The following is a 23,879-nucleotide window of genomic DNA, read 5'->3' as shown; positions in this document are numbered from 1 at the left end:
ACTGTTGCAACAGCTACACATTCAATAACTCCTTCTATTATAAGTGGCCCTGCCACTACCAAGGTTGTATTACCAACCAATGCATGTTTGTTAAGGAATTGTGTACAATATCAACTTCAGTGGAATTAAGTTAGTGTGTTGACATCTATGAAGTATATTCAACGTGTTATCAAAGTCAGTCATCTTTACTGTCATTTTTCCAATGTTGAAAATACAAAAAATCGAAAGTATGTTTCTCTCTTTTTTGTGAATAATAGCAATAATAAAAAGTTATACAGTGATGAGGTAATAAAGTGCAAACAGTCAACAGTTAACAACAACAACAACAAAGAACATTTAGACAACATATATTTGATAATTAAAAACTATAAAAAATACTTTGCGTCTGTATTTTAGCAGCAGTCGAATAGTGTAGTTTTTTAGCAGCATTTGACATTGAGTGTAAAAGTCTAAAGGCGAGAGGAGTGGGAGAGTGGGGAGAGAGTTCAACTTGGTGCATAAAGCTGTTGGACAGTTGGTGGTGCGAGCCCGGAGGCTCCGGTATCTCCTCCCAGAGGGCAGGAGGCTGAAAAGACTGTGTGAGGGGTGGCAGGAGTCGCTCACAATCATAGTTACTTTGTGGGAGAGGCGGGTGTTATATATGTCCTGTAGGGAGGGGAGGGGATTGAGGCACAGATGATGCGTCCAGCTGCATTCACTATACGCTGCAGGGCTTTTCGGTTGTAGTCCGAGCAGCTTCCGCCACACACGGTGATGCAGCTGGTCAGGAGGCTCTCAATGGTGCCACGTTAGAATACACCCTTGTGTGCCCCTGAGCCTCTCACATCTCAAGAGGTCACATAATATGAAAAAAAAAAAAAGTGAGCAAAGGCACGAGCTCTAACAAACCCATAATATAGCGAGCATGAGTGAAACAAAAACAACCTCTTTGAAGAGCTTCTATGGCGAGGGGGAAGGTCAATAAAGAGACAGAAGAAGAAGAAAAGCCTCAAAACAAAGCTGCATTCAGGAGTCTTAAAGTTCGGGTTTATCACTGCAGGCAAGTCTCACTCGCCAAACCCGCTGTGCCGGCGGCACATTTCAGTGACAAAGAATCTTAAAACATTCAACCTGCTCAATGAATTCTGTCACTTCAGGGGAAATGACAAGTGTTTTCAAGTTAGTCGCTAAAGTCGCTGCTGTGTGGGCGAGTGAATAGAGGAAGATTAGACATGTTTCAAACGTTGACCGGGTGGAAGAGGCTTTTAAAAGAGTTCGAGCGGTACTCCCCAACCACAAATGACCCGATTGCAAAAGAATAGACCTGCGACCCATTTGTAAACAAACCGACCCGGTGAATTGAGCCCGTACGAGCCAAAAGAAGATCTGCTCGAGATCGCAAATGACGGTGGCCTTAAAAAGACATTTCACACAACAACTCTGCTGGTGTTCTGCAATGACAGCGACTAGAACTAAGTTACGATCCAGACATAACAAACACATGTCGGGTTGTCTCCCATCAGCGGCTCGTTGCAGATAAACAAGCGCCTTGCTCATATTAATATTTATTACGTCATACTTATATGGCCAGTCCCTGTAAATAATTTCTGACATGGAACCAGTCCGTGGCTCAAAAAAGGTTGGGGACCGCTGCTGTAGAGGGTCTCATCATCCTTGGTGATGAGACCGACCAGAGTTGAGTCGTCTGCAAACTTGACCATCTGATTGGTGCTGTAGATGGTTTCACAGTCGTGGGTCAGCAAGGTGAAGAGCAGTGGACTGAGCACACAGCGCTGAGGGGCCCCTGTGCTCAGTGTGATGCTGCTCGAGGTGTTGTTGTCGACCCATACTGCTTGTGGCCTCTTACTCAAAAAGTCCAGCAGCCACTTACACAGCAAGGTGTTGAGCCCCAGCTGGTCAAGTTTGCAGACAAGTTGTTGTGGGATAATGGTGTTGAACGGCGAACTAAAGTCAATGAACAGCATACAGTTCACACAGTGCCTCGTTTCTGTCACTGTTGTTGGAGGTGGGCGGGATTTAAACAGCGACTAGCATGCATCCCGGATGTAAACACACACTCCGCCGCCGTGAGTCTTCCCGCCTTTAGCAAGGGCCCTGTCCGCTCAGTAGCATGTTAGCTCCTCCAGTTGCACAGCGGAGTTGTGGATGTTGTCCTTTAGCCATGTTTCCGTGAAAAGAAGCACACAGCAGTTCCTTACGTCTCATCGCGCCGTCCGCAGCAGTTTCATATGGTCCATTTTATCGTCCAGGGATCGCATATTAGCCATAATAATGGGTGGTATGGGTGGGCGAGTTGGACTAGCCGCTAGCTTAGCTCTGATACCTCCGTGCTTACCCCTCTTCTGCTTCCTCTCAAATCGCTTGTGGAGCCTCGTTTCTGGGGGAGGGGTGGCAGTCGAGTCCGGTGTAGTCGTAGGCCGGCGGAGTAATCCGAGCTCCTTGAATGTTTCTTTTTGTGCAGCATCCCGAGTGTTGCATAGCTTTGTCCTGCTGATGATTGACAGAACCTGGCGACCGTACATGTATTCCGACGTAGACAGACGAGATGAATACGAACAATTTCCGTACAAACAATTTGTAACAGAACAAAACACCGGACAGAGAGCAGGGTTTTTCCTGCATAGAGAACATTTGGGCGCGCGCCTACGCCGTTTTCCCGAGCGCCTAAGGCAAAAAAAGTCTGCGATGGATAAAAAACAAAAAACAAACTGTTCATCACGTGCATGTCAGCGAATATGTTCTCAATAGTATGTTTCAAGTCGGCTACAGCCGAACCCTCGTTCTGTTTTGATCAATAGTCATCGAGTTCAGTGTTTCCCCTAGGTTTACAGCTTCAGGGGGGCGGGACTAGTGCCGCTAGCCATGTTGGTGCCCTGAGCTTAATTTAACACTGAGGTGTGCGCACCTGTGCGCGCGCGAGCCGAGAAGAGTTGTTGACGGGGGGGTGCTAGTGAGTGTGCTCACCCGTGTGCGCGGCTATGTGCGCGCATCACGGCAGAGCTTCGATGCCGGCGCGCGCATCGCTCTGTCGCGCGAGCCGAGAAGTGTTGACGGGGGGTAGACGAAAATTACAGGGTGACGGGTGGTCAGATTTCACCCTGTTATAATGGTAGGGGAAACACTGGAGTTGATAAGCGTGTCTTCTTGTCTGATCAATACGCAACTGTGAGGTGCGCGACTTGACAGAGCGGCCAGCTGCTGATCACACACTCAACAGCCCGACGTGCATGAATAGATGGTGCACGCCGAAGACCCATTTTGACCCAGGAAAAACCCTGGAGAGGGGCCGCTGCGTCTACACGTGCCGCCATCTTGGACATATATCATGCCTCATGTTTGTACAAAGCTGAAATATAAGATGTGTTTAGTGATGTTTCTGCCCTGGTCTGTACAGTTCTTGGACCAGTGTCGGTAGGAGGTATATATCGTTAGGATTTTAGCGATACCCGTGCTCTTAGCAATATTGCTTAAATGTTTTATTACCTTCGCATTGAAAATGCCGGAAGGTTATGTTTTGATCGCCGTGTATTTATTTATTTATTTATTTATTTGTATGCGTGTTATTCGCAAAACTCAAAAAGTATTGAACCGAATCGCATGAAATTTGGTGGGATGGTTGTTTATTATCCGGGGACCAGTTGATTAGATTTTGGGATCGATCGGGTCAAAGGTCAAAGGTCATGAACAGGTCAAAATCTTTCGCAGAACTCAAAAAGTATTGAACCGAATCGCATGAAATTTGGTGGGATGATTGTTTATTATCCGGGACCAGTTGATTAGATTTTGGGATCGATCGGGTCAAAGGTCAAAGGTCATGAACAGGTCAAAATCTTTCGCAGAACTCAAAAGTATTGAACGAATCGCATGAAATTTGGTGGGATGATTGTTTATTATCCGGGACCAGTTGATTAGATTTTGGGATCGATCGGGTCAAAGGTCAAGGTCAAAGGTCATGAACAGGTCAAAATGTTCTTGAATCGCATGAAATTTGGTGGGATGATTGGTTATTATCCGGGGACCATTTGATTAGATTTTGGGATCAATCGGGTCAAAGGTCAAGGTCAAGGTCATGGAAAGGTCAAACTCTTTTTTTACCATAGCACGATACATTTTTGTCCAATTGGCATGCAACTAATGCCAAAATGTTCATAATTCAATGCCCAATCTTGTGATATGCGAAGGTATGCACTCTACCGAGTGCCCATTCTAGTTTTAAGTGTTTCATGCCTCCATGCAGACTATCTGATATTATGAAACTTACCCAGTTTCACAAAGGAGATCCCATTTTCTTTTCACAGTTTCTTCAGTGCAGCAGTTTTTTTTGCTCCACCTTTCTGTAAATAAAACTGCAGCAGCTTGCCCACAGAGCGATTAAATGTCTCACAGTAAGGAACGTTGCGATCAGCTGATTTTGCGCAATTCTCCAGTGTGTGTGCTGTGCACAGAATGTGCACAAGGGAGTCTCCAACTGCAGCAAGTTGCTGGAGTTTTGGTACAACGCCGTTGTACATACCAACATTGACAGCAGTCTGTGCACACAGCGACCAACTTAGTTGTCCAGTCATCCAAGCCTGTGTCCTGGAAAAGTCTCACAAGTCCGTCTGTTATGGCCTGCGCGGTTCGGTCAGCACCCAGTTCAATCAGTCCAAGAAAGTCCGAGGTAAACTCTCCGTTGTTGGACACAGACACAATGTTAACGATTTCGTGCTCAGTTTTTGTGATGTCCTCAGATTCATCAAAAAGGAGACAAAATTCAACAGACTGCAACTTGGCTCGAAACTCCCCACTGATGGTGTGAGCGATGCTCTGCATCAGGGGTGTCAAACTCAAATACACAGTGGGCCGAAATAAAGAAATTGATACAAGTCAAGGGTCAGAAGGGTTCAACATTTATTGAAAACGTATTGAAAGAAGCTTATTGCACATATTGAACCTGGAACTAACAAGGCCTATAGAAACAACATTAACTAGAACGGGCATTCGGTAGAGCGCATACCTTCGCATATCACAAGATTGGGCATTGAATTATGAACATTTTGGCATTAGTTGCATGCCAATTGGACAAAAATGTATCGTGCTATGGTAAGAAAAAGATGTTGACCTTTCCATGACCTTGACCTTTGACCCGATTGATCCCAAAATCTAATCAAATGGTCCCCGGATAATAACCAATCATCCCACCAAATTCCATGTGATTCAAGAAGATTTGACCTGTTCATGACCTTTGACCTTGACCTTTGACCCGATCGATCCCAAAATCTAATCAACTGGTCCCCGGATAATAATCAATCATCCCACCAAATTGCATGCGATTCGGTTCAATACTTTTTGAGTTTTGCGAATAACACGCATACAAATAAATAAATAAATAAACTAGAACGGGCAGTCGGTAGAGCGCAGACCTTCGCATATCACAAGACTGGGCATTGAATTATGAACATTTTGGCATTAGTTGCATGCCAATTGGACAAAAATGTATTGTGCTATGGTAAAAAAAAGATTGTGACCTTTCCATGACCTTGACCTTTGACCCGATTGATCCCAAAATCTAATCAAATGGTCCCCGGATAATAACCAATCATCTCACCAAATTCCATGTGATTCAAGAAGATTTGACCTGTTCATGACCTTTGACCTTGACCTTTGACCCGATCGATCCCAAAATCTAATCAACTGGTCCCCGGATAATAACCAATCATCCCACCAAATTTCATGCGATTCGGTTCAATACTTTTTGAGTTCTGCGAATAACACGCATACAAATAAATAAATAAACTAGAATGGGCACTCGGTAGAGCGCATACCTTCGCATATCACAAGATTGGGCATTGAATTATGAACATTGTGGCATTAGTTGCATGCCAATTGGACACAAATGTATCGTGCTTTGGTAAAAAAAAGATGTTGACCTTTCCATGACCTTGACCTTTGACCCGATTGATCCCAACATCTAATCAAATGGTCCCTGGATAATAACCAATCATCTCACCAAATTCCATGTGATTCAAGAACATTTGACCTGTTCATGACCTTTGACCTTGACCTTTGACCCGATCGATCCCAAAATCTAATCAACTGGTCCCCGGATAATAAACAATCATCCCACCAAATTTCATGCGATTCGGTTCAATACTTTTTGAGTTCTGTGAAAGATTTTGACCTGTTCTTGACCTTTGACCTTGACCTTTGACCCGATCGATCCCAAAATCTAATCAACTGGTCCCCGGATAATAAACAATCATCCCACCAAATTTCATGCGATTCGGTTCAATACTTTTTGAGTTTTGCGAATAACACGCATACAAATAAATAAATAAATAAATAAATAAATAAATACACGGCGATCAAAACATAACCTTCCGGCATTTTCAATGCGAAGGTAATAAATAAATAAATAAATACACAGCGATCAAAACATAACCTTCCGCATTTTCAATGCGAAGGTAATAAATAAATACACGGCGATCAAAACATAACCTTCCGGCATTTTCAATACGAAGGTAATTATGAAATAAATGAAATACAAATTATAAATATTACATAAATAAATACAAATTATAAAATATTTTTCATTAATTGCATATGGATCTATCTGCAGTTTTTCCAGTCATTTCAAGTGAAAACATTTTCTACAGGCAAACAACAGCCATAAATAATTTACTGCAAAGAAAAATCAAATGTCTTGTTGTAGCAAGAGAAAAAAAATGCAAAAATGAAACTACATTAAAAACTGAAAATGCGTCAAATCACGGTTTGCTGCTCTGTGATGCTCACTGGTCTGAGCCAGACACTTGGTGTCTCATCTTAGATACAAGTTCATCATGTCTGGGGTCAGGCTCTGAGCTGAGAAAATCCTCAGGATTGAGTGAAGGTGCTCATCAGTAAGACGAGTCCTGTGTGAAGTTGTGTTCATCAAAGAGAATAGTTGTTCACACAGGTATGTGCTGCCACACAGAGGTGTGAGCAGCCTGGGAGGCAGCTGGGGCATTGTGTCGGGGATAAACGTGGAAACTCTGCAGCGCCCACAGACTCATATGTTGCCTTCTGCGTGTCACTGCATTGGAGCTCAATCAGCTCCATTTGGAGGTTTGATGGTGCGTTTTCCACTTCAGTTGCAAATGGATTACTAAGCAGTTCAAACCTGCTTTGTTGGGCTTCAAAATCGGCAAATCGGCGTGTGAATGCCTTTCAAATGCCTCGCGGTGCGTTTTTCTTGCGTTTTTAGGCGCGCCTGTTTTCCCGACGAGACACTCATATTAGGGGTAATTAATTACGAAGAGTTTTATAATTCTAAATCGAAAACACGACTCCAACGCGCTATTTTTCCCGAGGCGGTTTTGGAGCAGTTGCGCTTTTAAAAGTGGCGTCTGGTGTGACCGCGCCCTTCTGTTGTATTCTTTCATTACAGCCACACTGTCTCCGCACAGAAGACACACAGCTTTGCCATTTACATCCGCGAATATACACTGTGCCTCCCCCACCTGTCTTGAAAACTCCTGTTTTCAAATTCCGCCTTTCATGTAGCCATTTTTTGGGAAGAGGGATAGTTGACAGAAGTGGTATGTAATACAGACTGTGAGGCGCACATTCGCGGCCCGCGATCGACGTGCCGACACACGGACAGTGCATTGTGGGATTTGTAGTATTATGGTGGTGCGTGCGATATACCGGCGGGCCAGCTCTAATAGTAAATAGATTTTATCATGCGGCCATGTGCGAGTTTGGCACATGTGCTCTGCATGATCCGTGCACTCCCTTCACGTGAATGATATGCACCTCCAACATTTACTCCGAGCCGCTTCAGTAAAGGAACATCCTTTATAAAACGCACCCGTTTTGTCTGCTAGATGTGGATGTGAGTGGCAAATCTTGCACCACATTTCAGTGCGCTCATTGTTCGCTTCAAGCCACTGCACATCTTGGAGCCACTTTTCCGATAAAAGTCTTTTCTTCGACTCTGGCTCCAGTTGGCGTTTCTTTGTAGGTGGCGAAATGCCAAAGAAGCTGCTTAAGGTCTGTTGCTTTTTGGACATCTCTGACAGTTGTTGACAAGCAACATGTGTAAGATTTGATAAGATGATCGGTCAAGTATGCAAAGGAGCGAAGTAACACAAGTGGCATTACGCATTGTTGATTATCTTTGCTTATGCGTATCTGCGTACCAGTTATGTGCACCCCTGGTTATATGGTTTGATGAGCTGTCTAGTGGGGTAATATGGTAGTATACGCTCTCTCGTGAGATAATATGGTACTATGAACTCTCGAGTAGGGTTGTCACGATAACAACATTTTAACTTCAAAACCTGCCATACATATCATGATACCTGATACCAATACCATTAGATTTAGCTGTTACATTCATACACCATAGACCATAGACACAGCTACAGAGAGCAATTCAGGGTCAAGTGTCCTACAAGGACACATTGATTAGGGTAGGGATTGAACCACCAACCCCCTGATTGAAAGACGGACCTGCTAGCCACTAAACCACAGTCAGCCCAAATATGATACTGGTATATTTATCTATAATAGTAATAAATAAAACATATGTATGGTTCCCTTTTTTACCAACTTGTTCCTGGCCAGCTTTTTGAACACTTAACAAATTGCATTAATATTAGCCTACAGCAAAATATTAATGAAAACTCTACATGGTGCCATCATAGCATTGATTATACACGGCTATGTAGGTCTTTTTTTCCGTATCTGACCAGATGACTACATAGTTTGTTCCATAAGTATGAGCAATTGTGGAGTTACATAGTTTTACAAACTCCTTGGTCTGTGTGACTTTGAAACAAGTTTTGTAGACAGGTCTCTGTATGTCATAGGGCTTTCCTTCAAAGTACTTCCACATTTCACTTTTGGGGACTTTTTTTCCAAAAAGCCGAGGATGGTTGACAAAAGCTCCTGCATTTGATGTGCAGGGCAGCGTGCAGGCAGCATGACAAGGAGCGGAACAGTGCGTGCGCTCTGAACAAGCGCTGTTTTAATGAAGTATCGGTATACAAAATATGCAAAATCGTATCGTTTAACATTACTCCCTATTGGGTTACAATGGTACTATAAGCTCTCAGAGCAAGGATAATGAGCACAGAGCTAACGCTATATGTAATGTTATATAATGATAGGACAATATAAGCTTTTTTTTGTGTGATCAAACATTTATAAAATGTTCTTGATATGCATATGAAAACGAAAAGATGTGTACTAAAAGAGTAAAGTGTTCAAAAGAGTCTGGATGGATCTATGTGTTTTGTGGAAGAAGTCTCAACACCAGGGATGCATTTAGGAGTATTTATTTGACAGTCATTTCTGGTTGCTTTAAAGTTTCTGTCGACCTCCAATAATTAGACAGCCAATCTAATGTCTCGCAAATAAGATTAGGACTTACAGTCTCCATTTAGTGAGCTTAAAGCTCCCAGTTAGTGTGTTGTTCTCACTCACCACCCCGATGGCGTGCTCTCTCCTGCTAAGCATTTCAAAAGAGACTGAGTTTCGCGCCAAGAGAGGTAACAGCTGCTTTCCGCTTCCGGTTTAGAGCCCTACCCCCGGTTTTAGACTTCAGAATAAGAGCCTAAACAGGAAACCAGCTAGGATCTCAAGGGAAATGCACCTCTACCATAATAAAACAAATCTCATTCATACTGTCCACATCCTACAGTTGTGATAACAATAAACCTCATAAAATCAACATTACAGTTATACATATAATACAGTGATCATACTTGTCTGTGCTTCTTAATACATTCATCGGAATATTCCTCCCTAATGTCCACGATGTAAATTATCTTTCTATATGCATTATTTAAAACATAAGACTTCCTTATTTACATGTGCAAGTGTACATAAACCCCACAACAACCTAACAGTACACTGCACATAGATGCACAGGCACAAACTAAATAAAGTATAAATTAAATCTGCGAGCAACGATGAACGGGTCCTCGCTCATCCGCACCAGTCGGGGGCGCTGGCAGGACGCCGGCCCGCTCGGCCGAGGACACAGGCATGCCGGTCGGACTTTTCGATGTTTGTCACTTATTGAGGTTTTTCTTTCGCGATTAGGTGGCACTTTGACTTATTGTAGCGCCCCCTATTGTTCAAATGGCACGAAATTGCAGTGTACATTCCAGGACGCATTTTGCACATATCCTGTAAATTTGGAGTGTTTAGTCCCAATAGTGTTGAGGATATGAGCATTGAAAAACAAGATACGCCCCTAAAATGTTAATTGGGCCATTTTTCATCGAAGGTGATATAGCTTCAATAATAATAATAATAATAATAATACATTTTATTTGGAGGCGCCTTTCAAGTCACCCAAGGTCACCGTACAGTAAAACAATAGAGGATAAAAGCATGAAAGATAAAAACAACATTGAAACAGAAAAGTCCAACATTCACACAAGACAATATCAATACGCAACTTTTTACGGTCATTATTAATACATTTATAATACTGCAGTAACACCGGAATTATACTGCTGTAGTACATTTTGTACAGTGGTAATACTGCAGCAGTACCAGCAGGGAGGATGAAGGCTGCCGTCTATCACTCAGGATCCTTTCTGTTTCGCAACACTTTGGCAGAAAAGCCTCCATCTCGGCGTCTCCTTCCGTCCTCCGTGACGCCAAAGACGCCGAGGAAGAGGCGGCGGCTTTGGACAGGCTGTACATGTAGATGGCGAAAATGACGAGCCCCGCCCCCGCGGTGAAGAGCAGGTCCACGTGGAAGCCCATCAATCATGATATACAGAAGGTCTGGTATAAATCGGACCCAGCGTGTAGGAGAACTAGCCAATTATGTGTTTTTCACAAAATTCAAAATGGACGGAAATCTAAGTAGGCGGTCCAGGTGGACATGTGTGAAACATTTCAAGTTAATCGGACATTCTGGGTGAGGGGCGTCACCGGTCAAACTTTGAGGGGGCGCTAGAAAGCAATTTTTTAAAGCTGAATTTCGAGGTGCATGTCATCCGTCTATTTTCACCAAGCCTGACAAAAGTGCCAAATTTAGGTGAGTTTTCGTTTCGAGGAAATACCCCCAATATGATACCAATGTTAAAAAATAAAAAGCGGAATCATAATAATATGTAATAATAATAATAATAATAATAATAATTCAAACTTATAGAGCACTTTTCTAAATACACAAAGTCGCTTTACATGGGGACAAGAGACAGTGACAACAGAACAAAACAAAAAGAAAGCAGACAAAACAAACAAACAGGACATACTGAGAAGGCTTGGTCACCCCAGGTCTGTCGCTTGGTCCTGATGACCTTCAGAGTGTTTGTGTCGGCGGACCTGAGGCAACGGGTTGGAGCGTGGAGGGGGAGGAGGTCTGAAAGATAGGGAGGGGCCAGGTTGCTTCGGGATTTGTAAGTGATGAGTAGTAGTTTGAAGTCTATCCTGTACTTGATCGGGAGCCAGTGGAGGTTGTGTAGGACCGGGGTGATATGTCATATTGTCTCAAACTTTGGGACAAGTATATCAATGAACTTTGAGTTTAGATTGTTTTGTCTGCTGAACTGCCAGAGTTCAGCAGAATCAAACTGCTGACCCAACATTAAATTAAATTGCATGTCATTTAGCAGACACTTTTATCCAAAGCGACTTACAATAAGTGCATTCAACCATGAGTACAAACTCAGAATAACAAGAATCAAGAAAGTAACAATAACCCGCTTTCATCATGAGCCACAGATGCACTATTTGCATAGAGCAATTTAAACATATATTAATTACCACTAAAGTATATCTTCATTGTAGATGAATGACTTGAAGCTGAAACATGGTAAGCTGAAACCTGTTATACTTCTGGGAAAATAGAGCCCCTGCCTTATCTGAGGACATTGTGGTAAATGTGGTTACCCATAATTGTGTGTGTAATTAAGTTCATGTCTGTCCGCCATAGGATGAATTTCATCCGTTCATTGAGGCTCTGCTGCCCCAGGTCCGTGCCTTTGCCTACACATGGTTCAACCTCCAGGCCAGGAAAAGGAAGTACTTCAAAAAGCATGAGAAAAGGATGACTAAAGAAGAAGAGAGAGCTGTCAAAGATGAACTGCTGGGGGAGAAGGCAGAGGTGGGATGGATAAATTGAGTGGTAGATAGTCATGGCATTATCATCTGCATGACAAGGAAAGTTAATAAAGTGTTTTATAATAATATTGCCTCCTGGTTGCTGTTTTACAAATCAGATTTAAATTAATTTATGATTAACAAACTGAAGATACCTTTTTTCTCAATCCAATATTTCACAATATGGTAACACAATTTAATATTCCTATATAATAATAATAATAATACTAATACATTATAACTCCCTTTGCAATATCATCCATTCCTAGGTGAAACAGAAGTGGGCCAGCCGTCTTTTGGCCAAGCTAAGAAAGGACATTAGACCTGAATGCAGAGAAGACTTTGTCCTGTCAATCACTGGGAAGAAAGCTGCATGTTGCGTCCTGTCAAACCCGGACCAGAAAGGCAAAATGAGACGCATAGACTGTCTCCGACAAGCTGACAAGGTAAACGTAATACTACATGTTCACTTCCAGTAGTTCATTTCTCAGTCTGTCTGCACCACAAGCTAAGAAGATAAGTACATTTTGATGTTATTGATTATCTTGTCTGCTTAAAATAAAGCCGTTACTCGGACCCCAAGGTGTTTCATGGACAAGAGAATGGCTTTCTGAAAAATAAATACTCATATGAATGATCAAAAACATAATTCAAACTCTGACCAGCATGTATAACTGGTGTACCAGCACTAACCTTTTCTCATAGGCTATTTATTGGGTTATTTAACAGTTGTTTAGAATATTATTGGGAGTTGATCAGATGCATCGCGATATTTGCAGTAAAAGTGGACCTATATTATGTGTGTGGAGCCTGTATGCACAGTGGGGATTTATGTCCCTATGTGATGCGTAGAGTGTGTAGAGTGATTGGTTGATGTAAAAACAATAGTATGGGCTCTGGAATGCAAGTGTATGGTCTTCCTGACTGAATTTGCAGAAGCGATTCATTAGCTTGCAGGTCTAAAGTTTGACTATTTCATAAAGAAAACAATTCTGCAATTTGACATGGAAATTGAAGATAATAATATGTTTTTGTTAACCCTAGGGCTGCAACTAACGATTATTTCGATAATCGATTCATCTGTTGATTATTTTTGTGAGTTTACATCAGGGGTGCTTAATACGTCGATCGCGGCGACCTACCAGTCGATCGCTGCGTAGTATTGGTAGATCGCAGTCCTCTGCTCGCCGTCTCGCGCGCCGCAGAGCTCCGACGTCGGTTTGCGCGCATCGGGACGGAGCAAAGAAAAAGTCACACCCCCCCCCCTCCCCCCTAACGCCCTTGTGTTTGGGTTCATAACATCACCCGTAGGCTCACACAAGTCGGTCATTTTCACAGATTAAGTTAACTGTTTCGTCTGAAAGACTTCCGCTTCCAGCGCTACGAGAGCAGAACATCTAGCGCCCTCGTGTTTGTGTTCATAACATCACCCGTAGGCTCACACAGCTCGGTCACTTTCACCGATTAAGTTAACGAAGGTAACTGTTATGTCTGAGAGCGGAACATCTAAATGAGTATTATTGTGTTCATAACATTATTGTCCGTCTTGTTCTGATCTAACAGTGGTGGGACAGCGATGACGCGCGGAGCAACTCAAGAGCTGATTCGCCCGAGTTGGGAAATTATCGCCTCAAAGTTGCAATATTTCAACTAGGGGCGAAAATTTCTGTTGCGCCGCTCTGCGCTCAACTTTGTTTATACTCCGCGAGTATTATTGAGTACCGTAATAATCGCGCGACACAACGAATCGATAATGAAATTCGTTGCCAACTATTTTAATAAGCGATTTTTATCGATTCGTTGTTGCAGCCCTAGTTAACCCCTACATTACTACATACATGGTGCTTCTTTGGAGGGCAACATCAGGTTGTGCCTATCCCAATGTGTCATATAAGACCCACAGAGAGGTTATATCCTTGGAAAGACCTTCTTCTGTGTTGGGGTGTTGATCAAAGTTAGGTATTTTTAGGAGGAACATTTCCACCACTATTTGGATTTTCTTTTTGGGAAAGTTTGAGGCATTATGTTTATCCTGTAAGTTTTTCATTTGGTTTTTTTATTGTTACCAGATAACTGCAACAAGTAAATAAAGGCTGACAACCTTAACAAAAGTAAAAGTTGGCAAATGATAACATTTTGTGAACAACATTTCATTTGATAGGTCAAGTGGTTGACCGGGTTTTATCATGTAAGCAGTTGGCATGAAAATATATGTTTCATGTGTAAAGTAAAACTTTATAGATGTATATTGTTATTCTCACCGTGGCTAGTTTTCAGTCAATGCTCATTGTGTTTTGTCTGTTTCAAGGTGTGGAGGTTGGACCTGGTCATGGTCATCCTGTTTAAAGGAATTCCATTGGAAAGCACAGATGGAGAGCGGCTGGTCAAGGGAGAACAGTGCACCAATCCAGTCCTCTGTGTCCAGCCAAGACACATCTCTGTGTCTGTCAAAGAGCTTGACCTCTACCTCGCTTACTATGTGCAAGAACGAGGTATGTACAAACACAAGCTTTTGTTGAGGTAAAACAAAAATAATGACTCATTGCATGAAGATTTTTGTTTTTGGGACATTTTTATTTGTACATTTGCAACACAACAGAACCGTCCCTGAAATACAGTACGACATAAGACAAAAAACCCTATAGTAACAATAGTACCAATAGTTTAGCTAGTAGTGAGTACATAAGCGAACATATACGCACCCAGATATACATGCTAATCTACACAGACAAAAACATGCATATACTGTACATATACATACATAGGCACAGTTGTGACTAGATATATGATAAAATAGTCTTCTATCACATTAGGATTTTTACAGACTCACTTTCTTTATGGTTTGTGATGTAGTGTTTCATTTGAAGGTACCTATACAAGTCATTTGATTAAAGTGTATATTGATCTTTAAGCTGGGAGAATGATTCAAGTTCTGTTCTCTCAAATAATTGATTGACATTTTTTAAGACAGATCAAGCATCATGGGATGTATGCAAATAAAAAATGAACATTGCAACTGTGCTGCAGAAATTCTTTTGTAACCTTAGTCAGATCTGGGCCTTGCCACAATTCTGGCTCTGAGCTCCTTGGGCAGTTCCTTCGACCTCATGATTCTCATTTGCTCTGATATGCACTGTGAGTTGTAAGGTCTTATATAGACAGGTGTGTGCCTTTCCTAATCAAGTCCACTCAGTTTATTTAAACACAGCTGGACTCCAAGGAGGGAGTAGACACATCTCAAGGCGGATCAGACGAAATGGACAGCATGTGAGTTCACTATGAGTATCACAACAAAGGATGTGAATACTTATGACCATGTGATATTTCAGTTTTTATTTTCTGATAAATTTGCAAACATTTCTACATTTCTGTTTTTTTATGTCAGGATGGAGTGCTGTTTGTTAATGAGAAATATAATGAACTATTGATTTTAGCAAATGGTTGCAATGAGCCATTTAAAGCGGTCTGAATACTTTTCGTACCCACTGTATATATATCATTTTACATTTTTTTATTTTAATTATTTTTAAATGAATCAGTTTTCCTTGATTTGATTAACAATTTACACTACCGTTCAAAAGTTTGGGATCACCCAGACAATTTCATGTTTTCCATGAAAACTCACACTTTTATTTATCAAATGAGTTGCAAAATGTATAGAAAATATAGTCAAGACATTGACAAGGTTAGAAATAATGATTTGTATTTGAAGTATTACTTTTTTTCTTCAAACTTTGCTTTCATCAAAGAATGCTCCTTTTGCAGCAATTACAGCATTGCAGACCTTTGGCATTCTAGCTGTTAATTTGTTGAGGTAATCTGTTGAAATTTCACCCCACGCTTCCTGAAGCACCTGCCACAAGTTGGATTGGCTTGATGGGCACTTCTTGCAGACCATACGGTCAAGCTGCTCCCACAACAGCTCAATGGGGTTGAGATCTGGTGACTGTGCTGGCCACTCCATTACAGACAGCATACCAGCTGCCTGCTTCTTCCCTAAATAGTTCTTGCACAATTTGGGTCATTGTCCTGTTGGAGGAGGAAATTGGCTCCAATCAAGCGCTGCTCACAGGGTATGGCATGGCGTTGCAAAATGGAGTGATAGCCTTCCTTATTTAAAATCCCTTTTACCTGGTACAAATCTCCCACTTTACCAGCACCAAAGCAGCCCCAGACCATCACATTACCTCCACCATGCTTGACAGATGGTGTCAGGCACTCTTCCAGCATCTTTTCACCTGTTCTGCGTCTCACAAATGTTCTTCTGTGTGATCCAAACACCTCAAACTTGGATTCATCTGTCCATAACACCTTTTTCCAATCTTCCTCTGTCCAATGCCTGTGTTCTTTTGCCCATACCAATCTTTTCTTTTATTGGCCAGTCTCAGATATGGCTTTTCTTTGCCACTCTGCCTAGAAGGCCAGCATCCCGGAGTCGCCTCTTCACTGTCGGCGTTGATACTGGCGTTTTCGGGTACCATTTAAAGAAGCTGCCAGTTGAGGACCTGTGAGGCGTCTATTTCTCAAACTAGAGACTCTAATGTACTTGTCTTCTTGCTGAGTTGTGCACCGGGCCTCCCACTTCTCTTTCTGCTCTGGTTAGAGCCCGTTTGTGCTGTTCTCTGAAGGAGTAGTACACACGCTGTTGGAAATTTTCAGTTTCTTTGCAATTTCTGCATGGAATAGCCTTCATTTCTAAGAACAAGAATAGACTGGCGAATTTCACATGAAAGTTCTTTTTCTGGCCATTTTGAGAGTCTTATCGAACCCACAAATGTGATGCTCCAGATAATCAACTAGCTCAAAGGAAGGCCAGTTTTATAGCTTCTCTCATCAGCAAAACAGTTTTCAGCTGTGCTAACATAATTGCACAAGGGTTTTCAAGGGTTTTCTAATCATCCATTAGTCTTCTAAGGCGATTAGCAAACACAATGTACCATTAGAACACTGGAGTGATAGTTGCTGGAAATGGGCCTCTATACACCTATGGAGATATTTCATTAGAAACCAGACGTTTCCACCTAGAATAGTCATTTACCACATTAACAATGTATAGAGTGTATTTCTGATTGATTTAATGTTATCTTCATTGAAAAAAACAATGCTTTTCTTTGAAAAATAAGGACATTTCTAAGTGATCCCAATCTTTTGAACGGTAGTGTAGGTAAATTGGAATTAACAGATGTTTTAAAAAACAACAACTTTAACTTCTACTGAAAGAACTAACTTGTTTATAAAGTAATAGATTTGAAAAATACTTAAAAAGACTGATTACAGAATAGGTCAGAGGCCCTACAATAAAATCAATTACTTCTCCTTGATTACCATGTCAATACAAAATATTTCAGAAGATGTTTTGTTTTTTGATTTTTTTACAATTTAAATTATATAAATGTAACTTACAGCACAAAGGAGCATGGAATATAGATTATCCTTAATAATGTTATCAAACAAATCTTTTTTGTCATCAGGCACAACAATTTCATTGAAAATAATCAACAATACTTTTTAAATTGTCGACAGTGGCATCCGTGCTGTTTAGAAAACATGGAAAATCAGATTTGTAGCCATTATTTCCGATAATATGATTGATTATTTCCAAAGTCCTTTGAATATTTGTTCACTATCCGCTAGTATGTTGTCATAGTGTTCCTTCCTCTCTGTGATCTCATAATGGAAGTCAGTTTATTCTTGTGGGGTCGGCTGTAGCTCATCGGGGAGAGTGGTTGTCTCGTAACCGCAAGGTACCTGGTTTGATCCCCGCTCTCCCCATTAGTTGCATGTTAAAGTGTGCATGAGCAAGACACTGAAGCCCCAGCTCCACGGGCACTTCACCACAGGGATAATAAGGATGAGTCAAATACAGAGAAGAATTTCCCCATGGGGATAAATAAAATTGTAAGTTTCTATTTTTTTTATACATCTTCTTTCACATTCCTACTTAAAGCTGTTTAGCACACTCTACCTTGTTCCACCGACTGGAAAGGAAAAGACCCTAAGTGCTTTATGGCAATGAATAGTTCCAGGTTCACTTTAATTTGATTTCAGAGAACCTTGTGACCATGACATGAAAGTAAAGTAAATCAGCCACGAAGAGAGGGATTTGGTACCATCTACAGGTCAAAAGCTGTAAAGAGGAAGATTCAATCACATCTTACCAACTGCAGAACAATCAAGTTCAAGCATTTTATTGTCAGCGACTGTATGCAATCAATATAAGTCTCTCAGGTTAATTGATAGAAAGACGAGAACTTGCTGGAGCACAGGCTCATGCCGCTCAAATACATTTACATTACGTAAAGCTCAAGAGTGGCCAAGACAGAAAAATCTCTGTGACAGATAAGGGGTCACTGGAAGAAGAGTGGTTCAATGGATAACGCCAGGTGAAGGTTGATTAGGATGTCCAGCCAGTTGCATTACACACATCCTCAAACGATGCATCCTGAAACTCTCTGATAGTCACCTAACGGTCCCAAGAGGGCAGCAGAAGCCCACAGGATGTTTGACTCCGCCTCAACCGTCTTAATTCAAATCAATTCAGTTTATTTTGTATAGCCCAGAATCACAAATTACAAATTTGCCTCAGAGGGCTTTACAACCTGTACACGTACGACATCCCTGTCTTAAGACCTCAGATCGGATCAGGAAAAACTCTCCAAAAAAACTTTCACAGGGAAAAAAAGAAGACACCTTCATAAATCTGTTCATGAGGGTCAGTGGGGGACCCGGGCTCTGTTCATGTACCCGACTGCCGACGGGGAGAAGCTGTCTGTGTGGTGTAAGGTCTTGGTCCTGATGGACCTCAGCCTTCTGCCAGAGGGAAGGGATCCGAAGAATGACTAGAAGGGTTTGCAGTGGACGATGAGGGACTCCAGGTCCGGAGGACAGCGCTGCAGAGCCACAGCCATGTCCCTGCACCAGCCCCTGTTGGAGTAGAAGTAGACTCCTCCACCCCTCGCCCCACTGGAGAGCGCCATCTCACGGTCTGCTCCAAACAGTTGGAAGCCAGCCAGCCGGAAGGCAGAGTCCGGCATTGATCCACAGAGCCAGGTCTCCGTGAAGCACAACACGGAGAGCAGTCTCTGTCTCTTCCCACCATCAACTGAAGTTCATCCAGTCCGCTGCACAGCAAGCGCGAGTGCACGGAGGAGGGGTGCACGTCTATCCCTCCTCCGCTGCCCCATAGGCCAAGGAAAGCGCACTCTCGACAACAATATCCAGAACCTCCACGGAAAGTTGGAAGTAAATCCGCTGGAGCAGTTCCCCAATGTTCACAAGTTCGTCTCTGGCGAAAGAGCTCCGGGAATCGCAGCATAAACAGTCTTGTGAATTGTTCACTGCGCATTTGTGAATTTTTTTGCGCATTCTTTTATCTTTGTGTTTGCATTTGTGAGTCGCTGTGTGCATTTGCAATTATTGAGACTGATCTGACCCCATAATTATTAATGTTGTTACACTATAGTAGCTGATCTTACACCATGATTAGTAATGTTTTAACACTATAGTAGCTGTCTGTCAACTCAAAATATCCACGAGTTGGTTGGATAGAACCTGGCGGATATATAGATTCGACAATGTCAGACCAAAAGCAACAGGGTTTCATTCATTTATTCAAGGGAACGGGCTATCTAGCTGCTGTTGTAGAAACACTGAATCATTTGGACTCAACACATCTAAATGTCCCAGTACACTGCGATGATTGCCATGTATGAGGATCACTTTTTTTCAGAATTTTATTCTGGCAACTGTGTTTTGTTAAAATTGTCTTGAACTATGGATACATCTTGTCTCCCCGTCTGCAGAGGCAGAGCAGAGCAGTCCCAGTCATACAGGAGTGGGTTCTGACCAGGAGGACAGTCAAACCGCCACTATGGGTAATGTAAAGGATACTCCCATTATAAATGAATATTCAGTTTGATGGCCTAACAGGCGGAGTTATATATAATCTTGGGGGAGTGGTTTAATTCGCCTGATTACACATTAAAGAGTGCCACATGCCATAACAATTGGTGCACTGGTTTTGTGTTGGACAAATGCTGTAGGATAATGATATAAGGTTTTTAAAATATTAATACAGTTACTTCCAAACACAATATTTGGCATTTGAGGTACTTTGATCTTATTATACAATGCAAAACCAACACATTGAAAGAATGAAAAAAAAGAAAGATAAATGTAACTATCAAGCAAACGATCAAAAGTGCTCATTCAACAACATTTTTTAAATGGGAAACCATTTATAGACAAGCACAACTAAAAGAGTGGTGCACTGAACATCCACAAAGCATTGAATAAGTGAATGAACATCTCATCACTCGAGACGTACACAAACACAGCAGACATTTCTAAATGCTGTTGTGTTTCCTCAGATGGTCCAGAGTTCCAGGAGTGTTTTGTGACTTCAGGGGTTTTCAGTGTCACTGAGCTGGTCCAGGTGTCAAGAAGTAAGTGGGATTTACCATTAGCTTTTATATTTACCAACACACAACCTCCTCCATTCATTGTAGTACCAACCTTTTGTTTCTGAGTTTCAGTTACATTGAGCATGTCACATGATTGAAGAGTTGACAATGGGGCAGTTCAGATACTGTGCGTTGACAGTACGGCGCTATATTCCATCAATGATGATGACTTGAAAGATGTTGCAAATACTAATTGCAAGTAAGAGACTCGTAATTATTGCCAAATGGCATTCACATGGCTCTACATTCATGACAGATTTGGGAGGGTTTCTCAATTTGCCAAGAAGTCATACAGAGTACAGTGATATACGCACCCATATATAAACACATATATTCGCACATCCTCAGCTCCACCAACCTCAGTGAAAGTGATGTGAATAACCATTGCTAACAGTATATCTTTGACAGTATGAGATTTGAAGTCAATCCAATGACTTGCTAATGGGACTTCACTTCTACAGCAGGAGTCTATAACAAGCAATGTTGAACCCTTCAACATACATCATTAATTTAAAGTGTTTAAACAGGATACTTATACAGTAAAGTGAGCCTTCAGAAATTATGAAGTCTAATTCAAATGAACATTATGATATTTTAAAACAAACTATTCAGGTGTGTCTGTGTGGGTTTTAGATCTGAATGGGATAATCTGAGGTATCATCTTTTGTCTGTCTGCTGATCTTAACTGACAGACATACCGTTTATTTTATATGATGATAATGAATATCTGATTAGCTTCACACTTTTGTAAGAAGAGGGAACTTGAATGATACAGACAACAGATTTCTTCACCTCAACCCAAGTATTTAACAACTGATATTTCATTGTCAATATGTAGTGTGTGTATGTGTGTGTGTAGCTCCAGTTGTAACAGGAGTGGGACCTAGTTTCTCTGTGGGGGAGCTCCAGGGTCATCTAGCTTACGACCTCAACCATTCTGTCAACCAGCCAGTTAGCCTCAGACGATCACTGGCCAGCACCTCATCCAGCGGGTAATCACACACACACACACACACACACACACACACACACACACACACACACACACACACACACACACACACACACACACACACACACACACACACACACACACACACACACACACACACACACACACACACACACACACACACACACACACACACACACACACACACACACACACTAAATGTTCCCTCCGTGTGTCCCATTAGAAGGAACTTTATCCTTCACAATCTTAAATCCATTGTGTCGCAGTCACTAAAGATTAAGGATTGACTGGTAGATGGATGAGTGGGTGGATTGATGGATGAAAGAGCGAGTTTATGGTTAAATGCATGGATGGAGACATGAATGAGTAAAGGGATGGCTGGATGGAAGGGGGAGCCTGCAAATGAGTGGATGGATGAGTGAGTTGATGGTTGGCTGGATAGATGGACGAGTGAGAAATTACATATTTGCCTCAGAGGGCTTTACAATCTGTACACATAAAACATCCGTCCCAGGACCTCACATCAGATTACTTTACATGAGCATAGCCAGGGCAGTTTCAGGTTAATTTACTCACAAATTAAGTTTTGGAGTAAAAATACAAAGGAAAAAACAGCAGTACAAAGGTTACCATCCAGAATATAGCTTTATCTCAAAGTTAGTCATAACATAGTGTAAGGCAAAAGTCGGAAAATAAAAATCACAGCAATCAATAATCCCTTTGCTGCCACTGACACATTAGGGTCAGTTATCTTAGAAAGAGTTCAAACTTTTATAGAAAATACAAAAACAAGTTAAAATTGACAATTTACAGTGATACAAAATTATAACAAATTCTAATATAAAAAAACTGGTCATTGGTGTGTAGGGTGAATTTACTCTCGCTTGCATAGCTCACACTACCAACTGTAGGTTTTGTTGGTGGAGCTGGTCAGTGGCATTTTTTTTTTAATGGTGTCTCTTTCTCAGGCTGAACAGTTTATTACTAATAATGCAGTCACTGTGTGAGGTACTTTATTGAACTACTTCAATCACGATAGAAATATGACTACTAGCAGAATGTAGTGAAACTACTAGTTTGATTACATGTAGTCCACTACTCCCCAACACTGGTTAAACACTGGTTAAACACTTCTGAAGCTTTATTCATGAACAACTATCTCTCTGCATAGATGTCAGCTATTATTTATAACATCTGTATTCACTAGAGGCATTACCTTATTTTTTACCCCCGACCATTTCTTCTACTGTAGATACTACTACTACTGTACTCTACTGTAGCACTTGACCCCACATAACCTACTTAAGAATACACTTTGGACGTATATTCTAGCTCTTTGCTTCTATCACTTCACACAGTGCAACATGAAACCATGATCCTAGATGTCTGAGTGTCTTTATATGTGTCTGCAGGAGTAAGCGTCATAAGTCTGGCTCTATGGAGGAAGAGGCTGACAGTCCAGGAGGGGAGTATTACCACTCACCTTCCTCTCCTGCCAGCAGCTCCAGGAACTGGACTGATGACATGGAAGGAGGTAACGGAATAAAAGAATGTACATCAGATTCATGGGGAGTGATAAACAGTAGATGTAGATAAAGTGATTCTGTTTGTTTGTATACAGTATCTCCGCCGTGAATTATATGATCAAACACTAACCCAACAAGCTTATCCAGAAACAAACACATTATTACAGAGTGAAGTTAATCATTTCACTTTACAGACACAATGAATAGCATGCCCATCAGAACAGTGACACTCTGCAAGCAATAAGAACCTGTAGTGAATTTTGCATTACAGCAGCATTGTCAAGTTCGCTTAAATGTACAGCCTGAATACAGATCTGGGCTCAGAGGCCCACAAGGTTAGCATGGTAAGGAATGCCGTTGTGTATAGCTGGACCATATGTTTGAGTTTAAAAAGCCCCCATGAAATGACGTGATTCGGCTCCATGGCTGGAGCAAAACGCCCCTCCTTGCTCTCTTTAAAGGAGGTAACTCAGTCATTTGTGTGGATTCTCTGGAACTTTTAAAATCACCCGGGCTGTAGCAGAATGCTCGTAATTACCTTCGCATTGAAAATGCCGGAAGGTTATGTTTTGATCGCCGTGTATTTATTTATTTATTTGTATGCGTGTTATTCGCAAAACTCAAAAAGTATTGAACCGAATCGCATAAAATTTGGTGGGATGATTGTTTATTATCCGGGGACCAGTTGATTAGATTTTGGGATCGATCGGGTCAAAGGTCATGAACAGGTCAAAATCTTTAGCAGAACTCAAAAAGTATTGAACCGAATCGCATGAAATTTGGTGGGATGATTGTTTATTATCTGGGGACCAGTTGATTAGATTTTGG

At 41.6% G+C, this 23,879-nt stretch overlaps 1 protein-coding gene across 5 annotated transcripts in view; it reads left to right on the top strand.

Moving 5' to 3' along the window:
• The window catches only part of nfic (nuclear factor I/C), a 94,918-nt gene that overhangs the window by 5,699 nt on the left and 65,340 nt on the right, over positions 1 to 23,879 (top strand). For 4 of the 5 annotated variants that reach the window (XM_056414825.1, XM_056414829.1, XM_056414826.1 and 1 more), the window contains exons 2-8: positions 11,924 to 12,094; positions 12,360 to 12,536; positions 14,399 to 14,582; positions 19,893 to 19,964; positions 20,460 to 20,534; positions 21,391 to 21,544; positions 22,938 to 23,059. In XM_056414825.1, the coding sequence (XP_056270800.1) occupies positions 11,924 to 12,094; positions 12,360 to 12,536; positions 14,399 to 14,582; positions 19,893 to 19,964; positions 20,460 to 20,534; positions 21,391 to 21,544; positions 22,938 to 23,059 (955 nt within the window). The remainder of the gene's footprint in view (positions 1 to 11,923; positions 12,095 to 12,359; positions 12,537 to 14,398; positions 14,583 to 19,892; positions 19,965 to 20,459; positions 20,535 to 21,390; positions 21,545 to 22,937; positions 23,060 to 23,879) is intronic. The other variant, XM_056414828.1, reaches the window with a different exon arrangement.

The sequence above is a fragment of the Pseudoliparis swirei genome, chromosome 5, assembly GCF_029220125.1.
Source record: "Pseudoliparis swirei isolate HS2019 ecotype Mariana Trench chromosome 5, NWPU_hadal_v1, whole genome shotgun sequence".
In the NCBI taxonomy this organism is placed as follows: Eukaryota; Metazoa; Chordata; class Actinopteri; order Perciformes; family Liparidae; genus Pseudoliparis; species Pseudoliparis swirei.
Note: the sequence above shows the minus strand (reverse complement) of the source record. Positions and strands in the feature narration are given on the sequence as shown.